This window comes from Ostrea edulis, chromosome 6 (assembly GCF_947568905.1).
Source record: "Ostrea edulis chromosome 6, xbOstEdul1.1, whole genome shotgun sequence".
Lineage (NCBI taxonomy): Eukaryota > Metazoa > Mollusca > Bivalvia > Ostreida > Ostreidae > Ostrea > Ostrea edulis.
This window is the reverse complement of record NC_079169.1, coordinates 5,595,869-5,617,027: the sequence shown is the minus strand read 5'-3', so window position 1 is coordinate 5,617,027 and position 21,159 is coordinate 5,595,869. Positions and strand designations below refer to the sequence as shown.

General features: G+C 36.2%; 1 protein-coding gene across 1 annotated transcript in view; it reads right to left on the bottom strand.

Moving 5' to 3' along the window:
* Positions 1-5,420: 5,420 nt before the first annotated feature.
* The window catches only part of LOC125683659 (uncharacterized), a 43,708-nt gene continuing 27,969 nt past the window's right edge, over positions 5,421-21,159 (bottom strand). The window contains exons 18-37 of the mRNA XM_056141147.1: positions 19,779-19,889; positions 19,518-19,613; positions 19,288-19,401; positions 18,896-19,006; positions 18,632-18,727; positions 18,163-18,276; positions 17,896-17,991; positions 17,666-17,779; positions 17,269-17,379; positions 16,994-17,089; positions 16,531-16,644; positions 16,134-16,244; positions 15,859-15,954; positions 15,396-15,509; positions 12,478-12,588; positions 12,061-12,171; positions 10,067-10,216; positions 9,174-9,323; positions 7,580-7,726; positions 5,421-5,499 (exon numbers count right to left, since the gene is read on the bottom strand). Coding sequence (XP_055997122.1) covers positions 5,496-5,499; positions 7,580-7,726; positions 9,174-9,323; positions 10,067-10,216; positions 12,061-12,171; positions 12,478-12,588; positions 15,396-15,509; positions 15,859-15,954; positions 16,134-16,244; positions 16,531-16,644; positions 16,994-17,089; positions 17,269-17,379; positions 17,666-17,779; positions 17,896-17,991; positions 18,163-18,276; positions 18,632-18,727; positions 18,896-19,006; positions 19,288-19,401; positions 19,518-19,613; positions 19,779-19,889 — 2,167 coding nt within the window. The 3' untranslated portion in view covers positions 5,421-5,495. The remainder of the gene's footprint in view (positions 5,500-7,579; positions 7,727-9,173; positions 9,324-10,066; positions 10,217-12,060; positions 12,172-12,477; positions 12,589-15,395; positions 15,510-15,858; positions 15,955-16,133; positions 16,245-16,530; positions 16,645-16,993; positions 17,090-17,268; positions 17,380-17,665; positions 17,780-17,895; positions 17,992-18,162; positions 18,277-18,631; positions 18,728-18,895; positions 19,007-19,287; positions 19,402-19,517; positions 19,614-19,778; positions 19,890-21,159) is intronic.

Here is a 21,159-nt window from a genome sequence, read left to right as displayed (position 1 = left end):
TGTGATTTTAAACATTTCCTATTTTGAGTCTATGTTCTTTTTAAAGGAAGGCATTCTTTACGGTCAGCAACACCCCCATTAAACAAACAAAATATATATCCCTCATCTGTATTTTTGGGAATGTGTTTGGTATTTTTTGTCATATTAAGAAGTCAGTTTTTTTTTTACCTAGAAATAAAAACAACGAAATAATTCTGGTTTTATCATTGATAATATGATTTTTAAGACTTAGTTGGAATTTGTCGTAAAAACTATTTTAGGAAATGATTTTTAAATGATAATTTCAAACCTAAATATCTATTCAAAGGAACCCCAAAATCAATTGATGACATTAAGAATTGTCACGTGTACTTGTACCACATATTGACAGCATGGGACTACTTTTCTGTATGAGACATCGAAGGTCTGTGATAAATGATTATCTATCATGCAATGGTTATTTATGACTGTTTCTGTCAGCACATTTAGTATAAAATTATACAATGCATATCTATAAATACCGCTAAGTATGCCAGATCAACGTTTACTGTCAAGTACACCATTTATGACTAACATCATTTGCAATCTCTAGCGATTCATCTGTCGAGGTGCCACACGAATCTCAATTTGACATCATTACACGAGTCATTGTCAGAACAAAATGATTTACAGGAAATGTATAACTGGTACTAATTTAGTGTTTATGTCAAGCATTGGCATTAATCATGTGATTGTAAACTGCAGGAAAATGGGTAAGCTTTCTGTCTGTGCATGAAAATGAATATCGAGAGAACACAAACCAGTGAATAAGCCAGATGAAATGTTTCTCACATTCTTCATACTGTCAAATCTGCACTGCTAGAAAAGCCGTATTCATAAACATGGAAAAAGGTTTCGTAACACCAAAGTTACTTCTTTACAAAAGTTTTGAAAAAAGATCAACAATTTTGAAATCAGTAACGCTATTCAGTTAGTAACTTGTTTACAATACACCGGTATTCAATTATCTGTTGTCAACTCTGTCGGCTGATAATCGCCCTTTCGACTATTGTACTCACTTCCAACAGAATTGCAAGTTTTGAACACAGTGTTTTAGTTTTTTACTTAACCTGTACAGGTTGACAAATTGGGTTTACTTTTCATGCAAATCGAACTGATGGGTCCTCTGCAAGTTTAAAATGCGATCCGATTGCAGATTATTGGATTGAGGGAAGTAACAGATGTGTCATTGAGACAAGTTTGTCATCAAGCTGGTCATCAGCATTCAACCATCTGTAGAATTGTCAGAAAACGCCAGGTAATTGATAATAGGTGTCGAATATTGTGCAAGATCTGTAAAACTCCGTACAACATCTGTTCCGGAGGTGATTGCACTCAGAAAGATGGTTAAACGAAACGTTTTTATCAATAGTGCAATTTTTAAATAGGTATGGTTGCCACATCGTTTGCTTTCAACGAAAATAGTGCGGAGTCGACATATGTCATTTGGTTATCGTGCAAGAAGACCCATAAAGATATCTTGTAGAAACGATTGGTGGTGGATCAGTTATGGTGTGGGCTCTGTGTTTCCTACAACGGTAGTCTGGATCTTATCACAGTTAAGGGAACCTTAATGCACTAAATTACCAGAGGGTCAGTTTTGTTACAAGTGATGTGCCTCATTTTGACAACCACCCCTTCGACCAAGGCCAGTGTTTAGGATGACAATACCAAACCACATATGTTCTCGTGCTGTGTAGGATTTTGTTTTGCGTAGAGTCCGTTGCGAACCTACCATGGGCTATTGAAAGGTCAGCTTTGAACCGTATTGTACACATTCGGGACCTCACTACTCGTGAGTTCGTCAAAGGAAACTGCCAATCCAAACATTACATAAACTGACACACATCAGGAGTGACAAGCTTTGCCACAACATTGAATTGAACGTTTGATCGAGGGCTTAAGAGGTCTAGAGCCCGCCACTTGTGTAAACGGAAGTTATACTAGATAACCCTATACCTATTTTGACGTTTAAAACCTGTCAATTTTATTTGATTTATTTCATTCATAATAGACATTTCAATAAATAGAAGCCTGGTTATTCATTGTAAATTTTCCTTAAAATATCACATCTTCTTATCTTTAAAACAATGACATTGAATGCATATACTTATGGTGTTTTAAACGTTTTCAGATAATGACCCTTCCCTTTTCTGTGTACTGTATACATATAGGTCTAGGTTTGTATGTTTAATTTCTAACGACCTTCATAAAACTACAGACACGTTCCACTTGCAAAATTGGGATTTTAACCTCTCTCCCATTACCAAATCATGTTATTATCATATTTTCCTTAAAATTTGTAATGTTTATCATTCGAATATGCATATATTATGCAGTTAGTCAGTTGCATCAAAAGTATTGATCTGACGAGAAAAAAATAACTGAGTCCGTCGAATCGCAACGTCTCGGATTTAAATGAACTGTTTCTAAAGAAACTTAATTTCTGAACATGTCTATGAGAATTACTTGAATTCTGCCTAATGTTAAATATACATGTACACTAACGGTGATGCAGGCACATGTAGCAATAGCTGCAGAACTGTAGCTCTAAGAAAAAAATTATGTTAACACTCCGGTCTGTCAACATAATTTTTTTCGGAGAGCTGCAGCTAATGTAGCAATAACACCCTCCTCCCCATATTACTTTTCTAACAACTGTTCTCGTTATCATTACATGCAAAGTTTGACATATGGACTACACACACACACCCCCCCCCCCTTCCTCACTTTTTATGAATTCATTGCCTTTACATTTACTTCAGCAGACTGGTCACAGGGGCTAGGCCCGTTTTGGACCCGAACTCTGTGATACAATAAATTTACTATATCTGTGGTATCACAGAGCCCGGGCCCAAAACGGGCTTGACCCCTGTGAGACTGGCATTTCTGTGGGTGTGCGTAACAAAGAAGGACAACTCTAATATTGATTTAAGATTCGGGCTCGGACTGTACAATATTTTTGTGCAAAAGCAGACTGCAAGTCATTGTGATTGTTTTCTTCCTACAAAGTATAAACAAACTCAGTCAGGTAAATACTACCACAAAATGATCTCAGGCGGGCCAGCATGGCGGCCATATTGCTCATTTACGTGCATGTAGGAGCACTTACGATAGCCCTAGACCACTCGTAGGGTTACGATCAATATTGATCGTAAATCGCAAATCGTAACTTTTAGTGAAACGGTCTTACGTGCTACGTTCACATTTAAGTCTACGTTTACGATCTACGATCGTTTAGTGAAACGGCCGCCAGGCTATGCTATTAAATTATAACGTCAAACATGAAATTGTTATTCATCTTAAAGTGTGAAAATAATCAAGATATGCAGGTTACGAGGAAAAAGGTGTTGCGATATTTTTTCATGTGTATATTTTATTAAAAAGAAAACCAAGCCATTTAATGAATCATATGTTGTGCTTGAAGTGTGTCTTTCGACGTTGATACTAGTCTGACGACAATTCTAGAATAAATTGTTTACGCATGTTTGTAATGACCTTCTAATATTGAAGTCACATCTACGTAATATGGAAGACAAAATCTACCAGCATACTAGCAGAAAAAGGTCAATAAAGCAATGTGCGGATTCAGATGTAGATGTTTATAGTAATCGCATTTGCATAATGTAAGGATAACTTTCTTATATTGCTCAATAGGCGTGAAAAGATTTGTGATTAAACACACTCCACAGTTCAATGGGACACAAACTACGTCTGAAGTAGATCATATCATAGATAAATTGTTCTACCGTAGATTTACTGTTCTCAAAGACATCAAATTGTATTGATGAAAAGGTGAAGATAACGAACAGGTGAAATGCTTGGAATTCCTTGTCGACCGGTCACACCCGCCGTCAGCCCTATATTTCGACCAGATAAACGGAGTAATCCGCAGTCAAAATGAATGTGTAAATAACGGCTTAACAAACACGCCAGACAGTATTGGACCCAATGATATGTTTTATTGGCAAACTAGATCATTATAACGACCATAGAATTTGCGAAATGCTGACTTTAAACGAGATTGTTGAAACCCCTGTACCATCTTCTTGTTTGTCAGTAATCTGTCTCGATTTAAAAACTGATCATTCGCCGAACAATCTCTTATGTATCGAATCAGTTGAGAGACATAAACACTACCTGCAGGTGACAATAGAATATTGCTACATAAATATGAGAAGTTGACGATGGAGAATCTGAAGTCATCCCGTTTGTTATAAGGTTGAGTTGTTAGTTTGCCGTTAACATCTATGTTCAATAAAATATATAAGTATGAAGCAGATGTGGAGAATTCTGTTTTATTTCGAGTTCACTGAGATATATCGAGTCAACATGAATGAACATTATTATTGTTCATAGTTAAACGTAGGACAGCATCGACATATCTAAATGTCGAATTGATGATACACAATTTTCGAGATAAGTTCTCTTGTGATGGAGATGCGTTCTATCAGTAGTTTTATTGAACGCTTGTATGAGTACTGGGTGTATAGTATGTACATGATAGATTGGTTACGTAGATAATCATAAAAAAAAATTATACATCTATAAGCGTGATTTATTTATATCAGGCGGTGGTTTACATTTAACTGAGCATATCAAGAAAAAAAGTTTGAATTTTTCATTTTCTTCCAGCTACATATTCTATTCTAAAATACTCCTAAATGTACTATATGAATGTTTTTTGTAGTTTGGGTCGCTGTCATTGCATAGCAACTGATAATAACCCGATAACCATTGCACCCACCGCGTGTGTACGGAAAATATATTTTGCGTCTTGTACCGTGCAACAGAATTTAACAGGGGAAACAACTATTGGGCAACTCAGAATACGCAATTTCCGAGTTGCCCAATAGTTCTGTCCCTTTGTGGAACTCTTTCGCACAGTGAGATGCAAAACATACTTTCTTCCACACGCGGTGGGTACAAATGCTTACCACTGCCTTCATAAATTGCTTAAAGAATGATTATCAGACATCATGCAACCACCCAAACTTCTGGGACACACAATTTTAGTAGGTTTATGATTATTTGATAATAAAATAGCTCAAATAGAAATCGATCATCGCCAAAGTTCTTTGATTAAAGTATTACTCGTGCAGAAGAGGAAATAAAAAAAAATCATATTTAATTCAATGACCTAATTCAAACAAATATTGTTCTTCATATGGTCAGTTTAATGTATAGCAACAGCTGATATAAACAAAATTTACGCTTTAATAACTTTTATCCTTATTTACATAGCTAGTCTATAACATTTGTATAATTCTTGTACCCACCCAAGCGTTCATCGGAATACTGAATGTACCTCCATCACAGAAGAGTTGATATATCGGAACTTGCGTATTGCGTATTGGTGGTATCATTCTTTCAAAGTTTAATTACTAGTAAGCATGTACAAGTTGAATTGTGAATGTTCTTTTATTAAATATATCATAATTTCACATAAACTAGACCCAAAGGGGTATGGGTTGTTTTCATCTACAAAAAGAGAAAACGGCATTTGTGAAAGTTCCACAATCTGAATTGATAAACATCAAATAATGTTAACATTTCCAATGTATTTGCCCTTGATATTGTTACAATTTGTAATGAAAGCTATTTCCTCAGGAATGCGTTGCAGATCTTGATAAATATACAGACTTTCAGTACGTTGACTTCAACGAAATAAATGAGATTTAGTTCTTAAATATCACACTTATTGATTATGATGAGGGTGATGAAAAAAGCACACGAATGATATGTTCTACGACTGTATGGTGAAGCAAGTACACTCGTAAATAGGTTATGACTAAATGGTACCCGTGAAAGGCAAGTTACCCACGTCATAACCTCGTCAATATGACATAGAATAAGGTGTATATGACGCACACTGACGTAGGTGATTCAATGCAAATGATCTGTAATACATTTATAATGCTGAACAATGATGAGGTGAGTGGCATCACGTTTGAAGATTAGGCGAGTATATTTTAATAGTTACACAGAGTTATGAGAAATGATACAACCTTAAGGATGAAGTGACTACATGAATATCATGGTAAGGTGTTCTGGGCAAGGAGATGGGTGTTTTCTTGGATGATACGATGGGGGCCATGATACATGTGAATGGATTCTGACATAAGCATTGATTAAAATTTAAAATGAAGGTAGGTATACGACAAAATATCAGATAGTATGAGAATCAGATGAATAATACATCTTCTTGAGAAATCAAATGCATAAAATATGTAGGCACATATGATGTAAGCGTCAATCAGTTATGTTTCATTCAGATTAATCAAGGTCCCGCCAGATCTATTTCACCTCAATATATCAAAATGTTTGTCCTATCAAATGGAATGCAAGTAAAGTCAACACAAGGTTCAAACCCAATGTTAATCCATAAAACTAAGAAGAATAAAGCCTAAGTTCCTAAGAAATGTAACAGTTTTTCTGGGTGAGAAAGTGGAAATAACGAACATTGATCAATTTCACAAATGCAATAAAGAATACAAAACTGAAAATAATGCAAAGGTGTGGACCCCCCTGGAAACACCATAGATGAAATCAAGTGCCTAGGAGTAAACATCCTCTGTTCACCTGTCATACCCTAATTCTTCATCAGGTAAACGGAACAATATGCAGTCAAAATTAGGATAAAAGAGGGAAATATGCTTGACGCATTTCATTAAACATCAAAGAATGACATACCATACAATAATTTTCCCATAAAGCTTCAACTCAGTTTATTAAAGTCAAACTGTAAACTGAAAGTAGCCATGTACTTTTTTCATTTAACAATCATTTTCAGGTTAGCTTCAATATCATTCATGCTGCCTGTTATAGATGAAACAACTCTGACATGCCTTCCATTCAATTCTTTGTTTTACACACCTTCGAGAATTTTTCACTCATATTGAGATGTCACCAGCTGTAAAGTACCACAAATTTAAACCTATGCTTCCTGCTATAGGCCGTAGCAGTTAGGGTTCTTTAACATCCCAGCGCCTGACGCGATATGGGACCTCCCTGTGTAAGCTAATATCCGAAAGAGCCATGACTGCCAATTCAACATAAGATACATCATCGAATACTATTTGATTCAAACTGCGGAAGTATCGACCTGGGAACACTTGGGTATGTTATTGAATTAAAAATGTATGTTTAACGCGTTGAGTGATACAATACAGACTTACAGCTGATGTGATTTTATCTACATGTAATTAATGTTATAATTTATTTGATGTAGGATTTTGGATGAAAAAGAGTGCAAAATGATAAATGCCATATATTGGTGTATCAAAACTCCATTTGTTTGTGTGATGAATATCATATCAAGGACAGAGATTTAAGTGACAAGATCACAATATGAAACCAAATATCATGGGTATGTTCATATGAACTTACGAATGGTTAGAGTAATGGAATAGATACAATTAAAAAATCGTCAGAATATTGGGTGTAATTGTAAGTAAAATGCACAGGTTATTCATGAGATGGATTGCATATCAAAATGAAATTGATAATGCATGATAAGTTCCAAGCTAGAACTAAGATAAGGAGAAATCCTTGAACTCACGGATGATGAGGTGGGTGGTGGTTTCCTCCGTTATGATTACCATCATGGTGACAATGACACATTCCGCTGTCACAACTTGCTATCTCGTGGTCTCCAGTACATGTACAATCATCATTTACAGTGCATGATGTCGTCTGACGTCTTTGTCTGAAATTCAGAGATCATAATACGCGTAATACATAATTGCCAACATATGAAAAAAATATTTTTCATTTACTCATTTAGTGTAGAAAAGGAGAACCCATTTGCACTATCTGTACAGTCTAATTCTATTTAGGAAGTAAAATGTTAAACATAAAGCTTTTCCGATTGGACATTAGGTTTCCTATCCATATTATAACTTATCACTAGTCTTTGTAAAGACACACACACACACACACACACACACACACACACACACACACACACACAAAAGTTGAGCAAACACGGACCCCTGGACACAACAGAGGTGGGATCTGGTGCCTAGGAGGAGTAAGCATCCCCTGTCGACCGGTCACACCCGCTGTGAGCCCTATATCTAATCAAATTGTCTGTCATGAATTTCATTCTGGTGATTTCAATTATCTTAACCATGTCGTATTGGCGGAATGACTTATGTCTATGTATCCAGCATTTTTTCTTGTTCCTCCTCTCAAAGATGCTCTAGCTGGGTTCGTGGTCAATATGTCCTTCCCATACATGACCTTACAGGTTGAAATGTTCTTCAATAGAGTTGGTGATTCTTTTTGCTTTAATGGAAGACTTGGCCTGTCTGTGCTTATTGACTCATTTGCAGAGGTCACCTGTTTCACCAACGCTGGATTTTTGAAATATATTTTTTCTGTATAGCTGATCAGATAAATGCAGTTGTCTGTGTGGCAGGACGTGTATCCGAAAATCTCTCCTGTAACCAATAGTAGATAAGACACCAAGTATGTGAACAAGTTTTGATATCCCCAAATGGCAGAGTGTTGGTTATCCAATGTCGTTCTAATTACCGCGTCTTTCCATTTCAGGGGTGTCTGAACGCTGCCAACGGTGGTGTTTTCAAGACTTTCGCCATTCTTATATTATTGTTATGCCTATTGTTAGGCCGTTCTTGGCGCACTGATTTTGACTATTGCTTAGTAGGTTTACCTGATCAAATCGTAGGACTCACGGCGGATGTGATCGGTCGACAGGGGATGCTTAGTATTCGTTGGCACCTGATCCCATCTCCGGTATGTCCAGGGGTAAGTGTTTGCACAACTCTTGTTTGTATTGATTATCGGAGCTATGAGATTGACCACTGCTCGTTATCTTCACTTTTCATCGCTCTGTTCTTGGAATGTTGTTCGAGAAGAACAGATGCGGTTAATTCGAGTTCTAATTGAATTCGATCTCCATTGAAGGTATGAGATGAATGGCGACTGGATAGCATCAAACACATAGGTTGTCCAGAGGCTGAATTCAGTTTCATCATGCTAAGAGTGGATGTGGTATCCACAAATACGTTCTTGAAACTAGGTATTTCATATGAATTCAAAATAATACGTATATCGTTGGATGTTTGGTGAATGAGGAAACTTTGCCAAGAATGAAAGTGCTAAAACTAATGAGAATTGATTGGACTCACGGATGATGTGGTGGGTGATGGTTTCCGTCATTATGATGGTGACCATCATGATGACAATGGCACATTCCGTTGTCACAACTTGCTATCTCATGCGCTCCGGTGCACGTGCAGTTTTCAGGTACAGTGCAAGAGGTAGTCTGACGCCTTTGTCTAAAATTTGAAGGGCATAATGCATGTAATTCATATCATAAAGTTTACATCAAATGCAAAAAGGAATAAAAGACTTGCATATTAAAAGCATCCATAGAAATATATTTTATTAATGAAGTATGAATAAATCTTTTAAAGTTGATTTAGATAGTGAATGGAAAAAGAAATGGACATTTTAATATCCAAGTTCCTAAATTGATAGTTTACATAGTATAAGCTGGATGTATTTGATCGTACATTTATTCCATTATTTCAATAAATGCAATAAAAAACGCGTTTGTTCAGTCTGGATATAGTCGATTGGACAACTCCAAACGTCTGACAATGAAACTGTGGGGAACAAAACGCTCATTAAATATGCTCAGACATGCACCATCTTATCATCTAGCTGTAACATATGAATAAGGGATAAATTTTGAAAAGTAAACTGACAACACGAACACCCAGTTGAAAAAAGTATGAAAAATTGTTTCTTGTTTTTACCAGCAATGGGTGTTTTCTAAAACAAACACACAAAAATCCTCACTTTTCATGAAAGAAAAGCAAGAACAAAGAATACAATAACAGGAACGTTACGGATGGTTGATTTAATGCAGAAACCATTGTCAACAACTTATAGTTCTTGAAACTGGATATTTCCAATGTGAATTTCCTTGAATACGGATAGCATTGGCTTTTTCGTGAATGAGGAGAATTTGCCAAGAATGAAAGTGATAAAACTAATGAGAATTGATTGGACTCACGGATGATGTGGTGGGTGATGGTTTCCGTCGTTATGATGGTGACCATCATGATGACAATGGCACATTCCGTTGTCACAACTTGCTATCTCGTGCGCGCCAGTGCACGTGCAGTTTTCAGGTACAGTACATGAGGTAGTCTGACGCCTTTGTCTAACATTTGAAGGACATAATACATGTAATTCAGATCATAAAAGTATACAACAAATGCAAAAAGAAATGAAAGACATCACTGAAAAGCAATCATTGAAATACATCTTAGCAATAAAAGTATGGTTCAATCTTTTAAAGTTCATTTATATTTTCTTATCACGTTTATATTTTGCTAATATTCTTATGTGTTTTTTACTTAGTTATTGTACTTTCAACTTTTAAAGTTGCCAATGAATATATATATATATATATATATATATATATATATATATATATATATATTGATTCCCAGGTTCCCAATTTAATAGTTTACACAGTATAAGGGGTATTTATTTGATTCTAAATTTGTTCCATTAACTCATTAATGCAGCCAACAACCGCGTTTTCTCAGTGAGGATATAGTCGATTGGACAATCAGCCTGTCGGACACACTGCTCATTAATGCACCCTCTTATCTAGCCGTAACATATGAATGAGGGATAAACTTCGGAAAGTAAACTGACAACACGAGCACCCAGTTGAAGAAATGTTGAAAATTGTAACCTGCTTTACAAATAATGAGTGTTTTCAAAACACTCCAAACTTTTAATGAAAAAAGGAAGAACAAAGAATATAGTACCAGAAAGGTTACGGAGGGTTGATTTTTGTGGCCAGTATTAATGCAGAAACCATTGTCAACACCTTAATTTTATCAAACATTAATTTGCGAGGTTGGATTTCTACCGTTAAAATTAGGTATATGCGTTTCTTTATTGTTTAAGTTTCGGCAAACTAACAATTCAATTTTATGACAAACGGTATGATTTCAGCTTCTCCATCGTCAACTTCCCATATTAATGTAGCAATTTTCCATTATCATCTACATATGGTGTTTATATCTCTCAACTGATTTGATACGCAAGAGCTTGTTCTGCTGATGATCATTTTTCAAATCAAAGCAGGCTACTGACAAACACGTTGATGGTGCAGGGGTTTCAACAGTCTCGTTTAAGGTCAGCATTTCGCAAATTCTATGGTCGTTATAACAATCTAGTTTGCTAATACAACCTATCATTGGGTCAAATGCTGTCTGACGTGTCCCAACTCTCTATTTTGTATTGTTTATAGGAGTTATGAGATAGATTACTGTTCGTTATCTTCACCTTTCATGTATCATGTATTTAAGGTATAAGCCAATTTATAGTCATACTGACTGAAAACAAAATTGAAGATTTCTGAGATGGAGACTAGAGAGTTGCATTACACTCCTCATCACGTGTTTCCCTCCAAAAGCATTAGGCGATATTTGGTTATTATTAACTTTCCTTAAATAATCAATTCATCAATAAAAATCTTAAGCTTGTTCAATATTGATATGATTATCCTTGTTCTGTTTTCCATTAAAACTTATACAGAGCACAATTATCCATAGTGAAAGGTGAAGTTAACGAACAGTGATCAATCTCATAACTCCTATAAGCAATTCAAAATAGAGATTTGGGCGAACACGGACCCCTGGATATACAAGAGGTGGATCGGGTGCTTAGGAAGAGTTAGCATCCCCTATCGACCGATCACACCAGCTGTGAGCCCTATATCTTGATCAGCGATAAATATATAAGACAACCCCCGTATTGATTGTAATATGAGGGAGATATAAACGATAGACGTTTATGTATTATCAGCTTTACACATCTATGCCTCACATTATTGTGATATTGATTTACAAGATTCAATATTCTAAGCAATTGTATCAAATGCTACACGTTTAGAAAAAAATGTTTTTCAGTGTCTGTCTTCATGTTTTCCACCTTACAATGACCACTACCAAACCGTAAGGGAAAAGAGAAGTTCTGATTACTCACGGGTGATGTCCGCCGTCATGATGGCACGTGCAGTGTCCATGGTGACACGCAGCCACTTGATTGCTAGCGCATGTGCAGTCACCATCTACTGTACATTGTGAGATTTGTCTCCTTTTAGATAAAAATGTTGAAATGACAGTAATAAATATCAATCGTATCCCAATACCTTGACAGGTGTAGATAACTTACTTATATTACTAAAATAATTTTCCAAATTACTAATTATCCAGTGTGGGGATTCTTATATTTAGGTGTATCAATTCATTTAAGTATTCATACAACATACAATATTCTGGGCAACCGTATGATTTGCTACAAGTTCTAAAAAAATATATTTCAATATGTCTCTTCGTTGTTTTTGACCTTACAATCATCAATATCAAATCTGAAGGGAAAAGGCAACTTCTGATGACTTACGGGTGATGTCCGCCATCATGATGACACGTGCAGTGTCCATGGTGACAAGCAGCCACTTGATTGCTAGCGCATGTGCAGTCACCATCTACTGTACATTGTGAGATTTGTCTCCTTTTAGATAAAAATGTTGAAATGACAGTAATTAATATCAATCGTATCCCAATACCTATTATTGCTAAAATAATTTTCCAAATTCCTAGTTCTCCAGTGGGAGGATTCTGCTTTTTGAAATGTCAATTCAAATTGGTATCGATACAGAGGTATCAATAATTGGAATATAAAGACATTTGAAGTGTTGTGAATATCAGTACATGAAAGGTAAAGTTAACGAACAGTGATCAATCTCATAATTCCTATAAGCTATACAAAATAGAGAGGCGGACAAAGACGGACCTCTGGAATTAACAGGATAAGGTGCCTATGAGGAGTAAGCATCTCCTGTCGACCGATCACACCCGCTGTGAGCCATATATCTTGATCAGGAAAACGGAATTATCCGTAGTCAAAATCAGTGTACCACGAATGGCCTAACTATCGGTGTGAAACACGTCAGACAGCATTTGACCCAATGATAGGTTGTATTAGTAAACTAGATCGTTATAACGACGATATAATTTGCGAAATGCTGACTTTAAACGAGACTGTTGAAACCTTTGTATCATCACCTTGTTTGTCAGTAGCTTGCCTCGATTTTAAAACTGATCATGCGCAGAAGAAGCTCTTAGGTATCGAATCAGTCGAGAGATATTAACACAATATGCAGTTGAAAATGGAATATTGCTACACAAATATGGGAAGTTGACAGTTATGAGATTGATCACTGTTCGTTATCTTCACCTTTGATAGAGAAGCTGAATAATTTCGTTTATCATAAACTTGAGTTGTTACTTTGCCGTTAATATCTATTTTTAATGAAATATCCGTGGGGATCCGGGTTAGAATAGGCCCTCAATACCCCTTGCTGATCATAAGAAGCGATTAAATGGGGTGGTCCGTTGGATGAGACCGCAAAAACCGAGGTTCCATTCCACAGCAGGTGTGGCACGATTAAGATCCTTCCCTGCTCAAAGGCCGTAAGCGCCGAGCTTAGGACTAAATTTTGCAGCCCTTCACCGGCAATGGTGACGTCTCAATGAGTGAAATATTCTCGAGTGTGACGTTAAACAATATTAAATCAATCAATCAATAAAAGATCTAAGTATGAAGCAGGAGTGGACGACTCTGTGGTGTCTTGTAGCAGAATAGTTAGGGACTAGCTAAAATATTGGCGACTCATAAAGTTTTAGCTCACTCACACAGAATCAGGATTGAATGTCTGCACATGTCAGCCAAAGACACCGAGTGATAATTGGGTATTTTAATGATAAGTTGTCTATATATTACCCGTTACTTGTACTCTATTGTTTTTTATCACAAATTATTGTTCTACAATTCCTTAGAAATAATGCAATCAATGTTTCCTAAATATTCTAAGATATAATGCAAATAATTCCCCTGCTGCCCTTGCTCCGATGTACTTTTAAAAATAGAATAGTCCCATAGTCTCTATATGAGAGAAACATCGACATTATCTGACATGAAATAAGATTAAACCCACTAATACTCCTGTATTTCCATTACACCCCTGCTTGCTATCATAAATTGCACCTCTAGAATACATCATACAGCCGACTGCAATTACATGTACAGGATGCATATCTAAGTTTACATATTGGAAGTTATAAGCTGTGATGCTGTCAATTACAATTCTAAAATGATGTTACAGGGACCCACTTTTTGTTCGCAACAGACATTCCCCCAAGATGCATCAACTGTCAGATCAAGTTTGGCTGTCTCGGGTATCTCAGCGTTATAGGAGACGATCTGAACGTCAGTTTTCTAGGTGACGATAACGAACAGTTATAAAACTTCAAAACGCTTGGGGACAGGGAATATGTTTTTCTCTCTGGATATTTCCATCATTTATGCATTACATGTTATCTTATTGATATGCCTAGAAAACCCGAGTATATCGGATGATATTCTTTGGAAGTAATCCAATCATAGACAAATTGGTGAATTTCAATGGAAAATAGTTCACCTATGTTTTATAAATAGTAATTTGTCACTAGTATAATATATATCTGATTATCTTTGTTTAAAACTGATACGGAACACAATTATTCGTATTACCTTTATTTTGCAAAGGTTAAATATAAGTGCAATAAAACAACCTGTGTGTTGATTGTATTATGATGATATATAGGCAATTGCAAAAGATGGTTAGGTTCATTTCTGTATAATTAAATCTTCACATTTATTCATAACATCATTGTGAGATTCAATATTATAAACAACAGTATCAGTACCAATACACCTATCATTGGGTCAAATGTTGTCTGACGTGTTTCAAACCGATTGTTAGGCCGTTCTTGGCACACTGATTTTGACTCCGTTTACCTATTCAAGATATAGGGCTCAAGGCGGGTGTGACTGGTCGACAGGGGATGCTTACTCCTCTTAGGCACCTGATCCCACCTCTGCTATATCCAGGGGTCGTGTTTGCCCAACTCTCCATTTTGTATAGCTTATAGGAGTTATGAGATTGATCACTGTTCGTTATCTTTACCTTTCATGAACATCTTCGGAAACTCAGGGTAGGTCGCAGGAGGTAAAGGTATTGCAACCGACCGTGGGTTCCCGACGATTTAGAATCAAATGCTACATTTTTTGACAAATATTTTCCAGTTTCTATCATCATTGCTTTTCACCTTAGAATTATCATCATTCTCGAGAGGGAGAAGGCTTATATAGGCACTACCTGCTACCTAATCCTTATTATGTTATTCATGATAAAATACTGGTTAAATATTTTCAAAACGAACGTTAAACAACATACAACCAATCCTGAAGGGTAAAGAGATGTTCTGATTACTCACGGGTGATGACCGCTGTCATGATGACACGTGCAGTGTCCATGGTGACACTCGGCTACTTTGTCGTCGCTGCATGTGCAGTCAGCAGCAGTTGTGCATTGGGAGGTTTGTCGTTTTCTATATCGTCAAATTAACAATTGATTTATAATTAGTTGATTTGAACATATTTTATTGTATATGTGTTCAGTATACAGAAGGATGGGAAAAAGTGATGATTAAAGATAACTTTTTTATTTTCTCTCTAGATATGTCCAGTATTGATATATTATATAAACCATTATTCACATACTACGAAAACTAGGGTAAATTACTAGGATTATTAATCTTGTTGGAAAACATCAGATGGCAGAGAAGTGATAATGGGAAAATAGAATTTCATCTTTCCAGTACATGTAGTTGCTTTGGTGGTGTTGCAATATGCTGTGATATATAAAAGAAAGTTTACAAGCACATCACCTACACTTACCCGTTGTGTCCGCAATCACAGTGGCCATTTGAGTTACAGACACCTGTTTGTCCATCAGGGCATGTGCACTGATGTCCGTTATGACAGAGAGAACGCCTGCAAAAAATGAATTGTTTTCCTAAAGAAATCCAAGATTCAATATTTTAAGCAAGAATACCAAATTTTAGAAATTGAGATAAAGGTAACTTTTCGTCTCTATTGTCATTGTGTTCCCATTACAATGAACTCTTCCAAAACCATAAGGGAAAAGAGGAAGAGAATTTCTGATTACTCACGGGTGATGTCCGCCGTCATGATGACACGTGCAGTGCCCATGGTGACAAGCAGCCACTTGATTGCTAGCGCATGTGCAGTCACCATCTACTGTACATTGTGAGGTTTGTCTCCTTTTAGATAAAAATGTTGATATAATGTTATTAACATCAATAATATCAAAATACTTCATATCTCGGAAAAAATTTTTTTTTCAAATTGCTAGTTTTCCAGTGTAGGGATTTTGATATTTAGGAGTATCAATTCAGTTAGATACCGATACAAGATACAATATTCTACGCAGTATTATGAAATGTTTGAAGTTTAGAAAAAATATTTTTCAGTGTCTGTCTTCATGTTTTTCACCTTACAATGACCACTAACAAACCTGAAAGGAAAAGAGAAGTTCTGATGACTTACGGGTGATGACCGCTGTCATGATGACACGTGCAGTGTCCATGGTGACACTCGGCTACTTTGTCGTCGCTGCATGTGCAGTCAGCAGCAGTTGTGCATTGGGAGGTTTGTCGTTTTCTATATCGTCAAATTAACAATTGATTTATAATTAGTTGATTTGAACATATTTTATTGTATATGTGTTCAGTATACAGAAGGATGGGAAACAGTGATGATTAAAGATAACTTTTTTATTTTCTCTCTAGATATGTCCAGTATTGATATATTATATAAACCATTATTCACATACTAAGAACACTAGAGTAAATTACTAGGATTATTAATCTTGTTGGAAAACATCAGATGGCAGAGAAGTGATAATGGGAAAATAGAATTTCATCTTTCCAGTACATGTAGTTGCTTTGGTGGTGTTGCAATATGCTGTGATATATAAAAGAAAGTTTACAAGCACATCACCTACACTTACCCGTTGTGTCCGCAATCACAGTGGCCATTTGAGTTACAGACACCTGTTTGTCCATCAGGGCATGTGCACTGATGTCCGTTATGACAGAGAGAACGCCTGCAAAAAATGAATTGTTTTCCTAAAGAAATCCAAGATTCAATATTTTAAGCAAGAATACCAAATTTTAGAAATTGAGATAAAGGTAACTTTTCGTCTCTATTGTCATTGTGTTCCCATTACAATGAACTCTTCCAAAACCATAAGGGAAAAGAGGAAGAGAATTTCTGATTACTCACGGGTGATGTCCGCCGTCATGATGACACGTGCAGTGCCCATGGTGACAAGCAGCCACTTGATTGCTAGCGCATGTGCAGTCACCATCTACTGTACATTGTGAGGTTTGTCTCCTTTTAGATAAAAATGTTGATATAATGTTATTAACATCAATAATATCAAAATACTTCATATCTCGGAAAATATTTTTTTTTCAAATTGCTAGTTTTCCAGTGTAGGGATTTTGATATTTAGGAGTATCAATTCAGTTAGATACCGATACAAGATACAATATTCTACGCAGTATTATGAAATGTTTGAAATTTAGAAAAAATATTTTTCAGTGTCTGTCTTCATGTTTGTCACCTTACAATGACCACTAACAAACTTGAAAGGAAAAGAGAAGTTCTGATGACTTACGGGTGATGGCCGCTGTCATGGTGACACGTGCAGTGTCCATGGTGACACTCGGCTACTTTGTCGTCGCTGCATGTGCAGTCAGCAGCAGTTGTGCATTGGGAGGTCTGTCGTTTTCTATATAGTCAAATTAATCATCGATTTATCAGCAGTCATACATAAGGTGAATTGATCCCTCATACAGAAAACCATATAGATGAAAGAAAACGCGAAAACACAAAAATCAAACTCACCCGTTATTTCCACAATCACAATGCCCGTTTGAGTTACAAACGCCTGTTTGTCCGTCAGGGCATGTGCACTGGTGTCCGTTATGACAGAGAGAACGCCTGCAAGAAATAAAGAGTTTTCCTACAGAAATGACAACATTACAAGATTCAATCAATATTTTAAACAACAATGCCAAATTTTAGAAATGAAGAAAAACAATAAGCTCCCTTCTATTTTGTCGACAACCACTTCTAAACCTAAAAAAGAAAAGACAACTTCTGATGACTTACGGGTGATGACCGCTGTCATGATGACACGTGCAGTGTCCATGGTGACACTCGGCTACTTTGTCGTCGCTGCATGTGCAGTCAGCAGCAGTTGTGCATTGGGAGGTTTGTCGTTTTCTATATCGTCAAATTAACCATTGATTTATAATTAGTTGATTTGAACATATTTTATTGTATATGTACATATATTCAATATACAGAAGGATCGGAAACAGTGATGACTAAAGACAACTTGTTTTTTCTCTCTCTAGATATTTCCAGTATTAATATATTATATAAACTATTGTTCGCATACTGAGAAAACTAGAGTAGATTAGTAGGATTATTAATCTTTTTGGGAGACGTCACATGACAGAGAAGTGATAATGTGAAAATAGAATTTCATCTTTCCAGTACATGTAGTTGCTGTGATGGTGTTACAATATGCTGTGATATATTAAAGAAAGTTTACAAGCACATCATCTACACTTACCCATTGTGTCCACAATCACAGTGTCCGTTTGAATTACAGACACCTGTTTGTCCATCAGGGCATGTGCACTGGTGTCCGTTATGACAGAGAGAACGCCTGCAAGAAATAAAGAGTTTTCCTAAACAATTCCAAAATTCAATATTCTAAGCAATGATGGCAAATTTTAGAAATTGAGATAAAGGTAACTTTTCGTCTCTATTGTCATTGTGTTCACCTTACAATGACCTCTTACAAAACCGTAAGGGAAAAAATTTGATGACTCACGGGTGATGTCCGCCGTCATGATGACACGTGCAGTGTCCATGGTGACACGCAGCCACTTGATTGCTAGCGCATGTGCAGTCACCATCTACTGTACATTGAGAGGTTTGTCTCCTTTTTGATAAAAATGTTGATATAACGTTATTAACATCAATAATATCATAATACTTCATATTGCAGAAAATATCTTTTGAAATTGCTAGTTCTCCAGTCTGGGGATTCTAATATTTAGGAGTATCAATTCAACGTGTTATCGATACAAGATACAATATTCTAGGCAGTGGTTTGAAATGCTGAAAGTTTAGAAAAAAATTCAGTGTCTTTAATTGCTGTTTTTTCACCTTACAATGACCACTAACAAACCTGAAGGGAAAATAGAAGTTCTGATGACTTACGGGTGATGACCGCTGTCATGATGACACGTGCAGTGTCCATGGTGACACTCGGCTACTTTGTCGTCGCTGCATGTGCAGTCAGCAGCAGTTGTGCATTGGGAGGTCTGTCGTTTCCTATATAGTCAAATTAATCATCGATTTATCAGCAATCATAGATAAGGTGAATTGATCCATCATGCAGAAAGCCATATACATGAACGAAAACTCCAAAACACAAAAATCAAACTCACCCGTTATTTCCACAATCACAATGCCCGTTTGAGTTACAAACGCCTGTTTGTCCGTCAGGGCATGTGCACTGGTGTCCGTTATGACAGAGAGAACGCCTGCAAGAAATAAAGAGTTTTCCTAAACAAATGACAACATTACAAGATTCAATATTTCAAACAGCAATGCGATATTTTAGAAATGAAGAAAACAATAAGGTCTCTTTTCTTTTTTCAATGACCACTACTAAACCTAAAACGAAAAGAGAAGTTCTGATTACTCACGGGTGATGTCCGCCGTCATGATGACACGTGCAGTGTCCATGGTGACAAGCAGCCACTTGATTGCTAGCGCATGTGCAGTCACCATCTACTGTACATTGTGAGGTTTGTCTCCTTTTAGATAAAAATGTTGAACCAACAGTGATAAATACTTCTATCAATAGCATCGTAATACCTCATATTTCGAAATATTTTTTTTTCAAATTGCTAGTTTTCCAGTGTGGGGATTTTGATATTTTTTAGTATCAATTCAGTTAGATACCGATACAAGATACAATATTATATGCAATAGTATGCAAGGTGAAGATAACGAACAGTGATCAAACTCAATGCTTGAAGTTTAGAAAAAATATTTTTCAGTGTCTATCTTCATGTTTTTCGCCTTACAATGACCACTAACAAACCTGAAGGTAAAAGAGAAGTTCTGATGACTTACGGGTGGTGACTGCTGTCATGGTGACGCGCAGCAACTTGATTGCTAGCGCATGTGCAGTCACCATCTACTGTACATTGAGAAGTTTGTCTCCTTTTAGATGAAAATGTTAAAACGCCAGTAGATAATATTGATAGTATCGCAATACTTCATATTATAAAAATAATTTACCAAACTGGATATTTCAATGATAAGCAGTCATACTTTGAGTACTCTGTTATATTAGAAGAGCTATTATTTACACATTACCTGTAACTGTTACTCTGTTTTTGTGATCACAAATTATTATTCTACAATTCTTTGGAAATAATGTAGTCAATGTTTCCTAAATATCCTAAGATATAATGGACATAAATGGCCTGCTTTCCGTGCCCTGATATAATATTTAAATAAAGAATATTCCCATAATATCTGTATTTTAGAAAGATCGACATTATCTGAATATGAAATAAGATTAATTCCAGTACTACAACCGTATATCATCACACATCCTGCTTGCTATAATTAAGTGATGCACTAGCACACATGATACATCCTACAGCAATTACATGTGCAGGATGCATAGCTAAGTTTACATAATGGAAGTTACAACCTGTGATACTGTCAATTACAATTCTAAAATTATGCTACAGTAACCTACTATTGGTTCGCAACACACATCCTCCAAGATGGATCAACTGACCAAGTTTGACTGTCATGGGCAATCCAGTGTTATAGGATATGATCCGTACAGGATTTTATATGAATAGCCAGGGCAAGGTGAAGATAAGAAACAGTCATGAAACTTCAAAACATTAGAGGACATGGAACACGTTTGTTTTGTCTATCTGGAGACTTTCAGGATTTACCTATAGTATGTTCTGTTCTTGAGATGCTGAGGAAACCAACCCGGTTATATCACCAATGTATTTTGGAACTTATCAAATCATAGGAAAACATTATGAATTACAA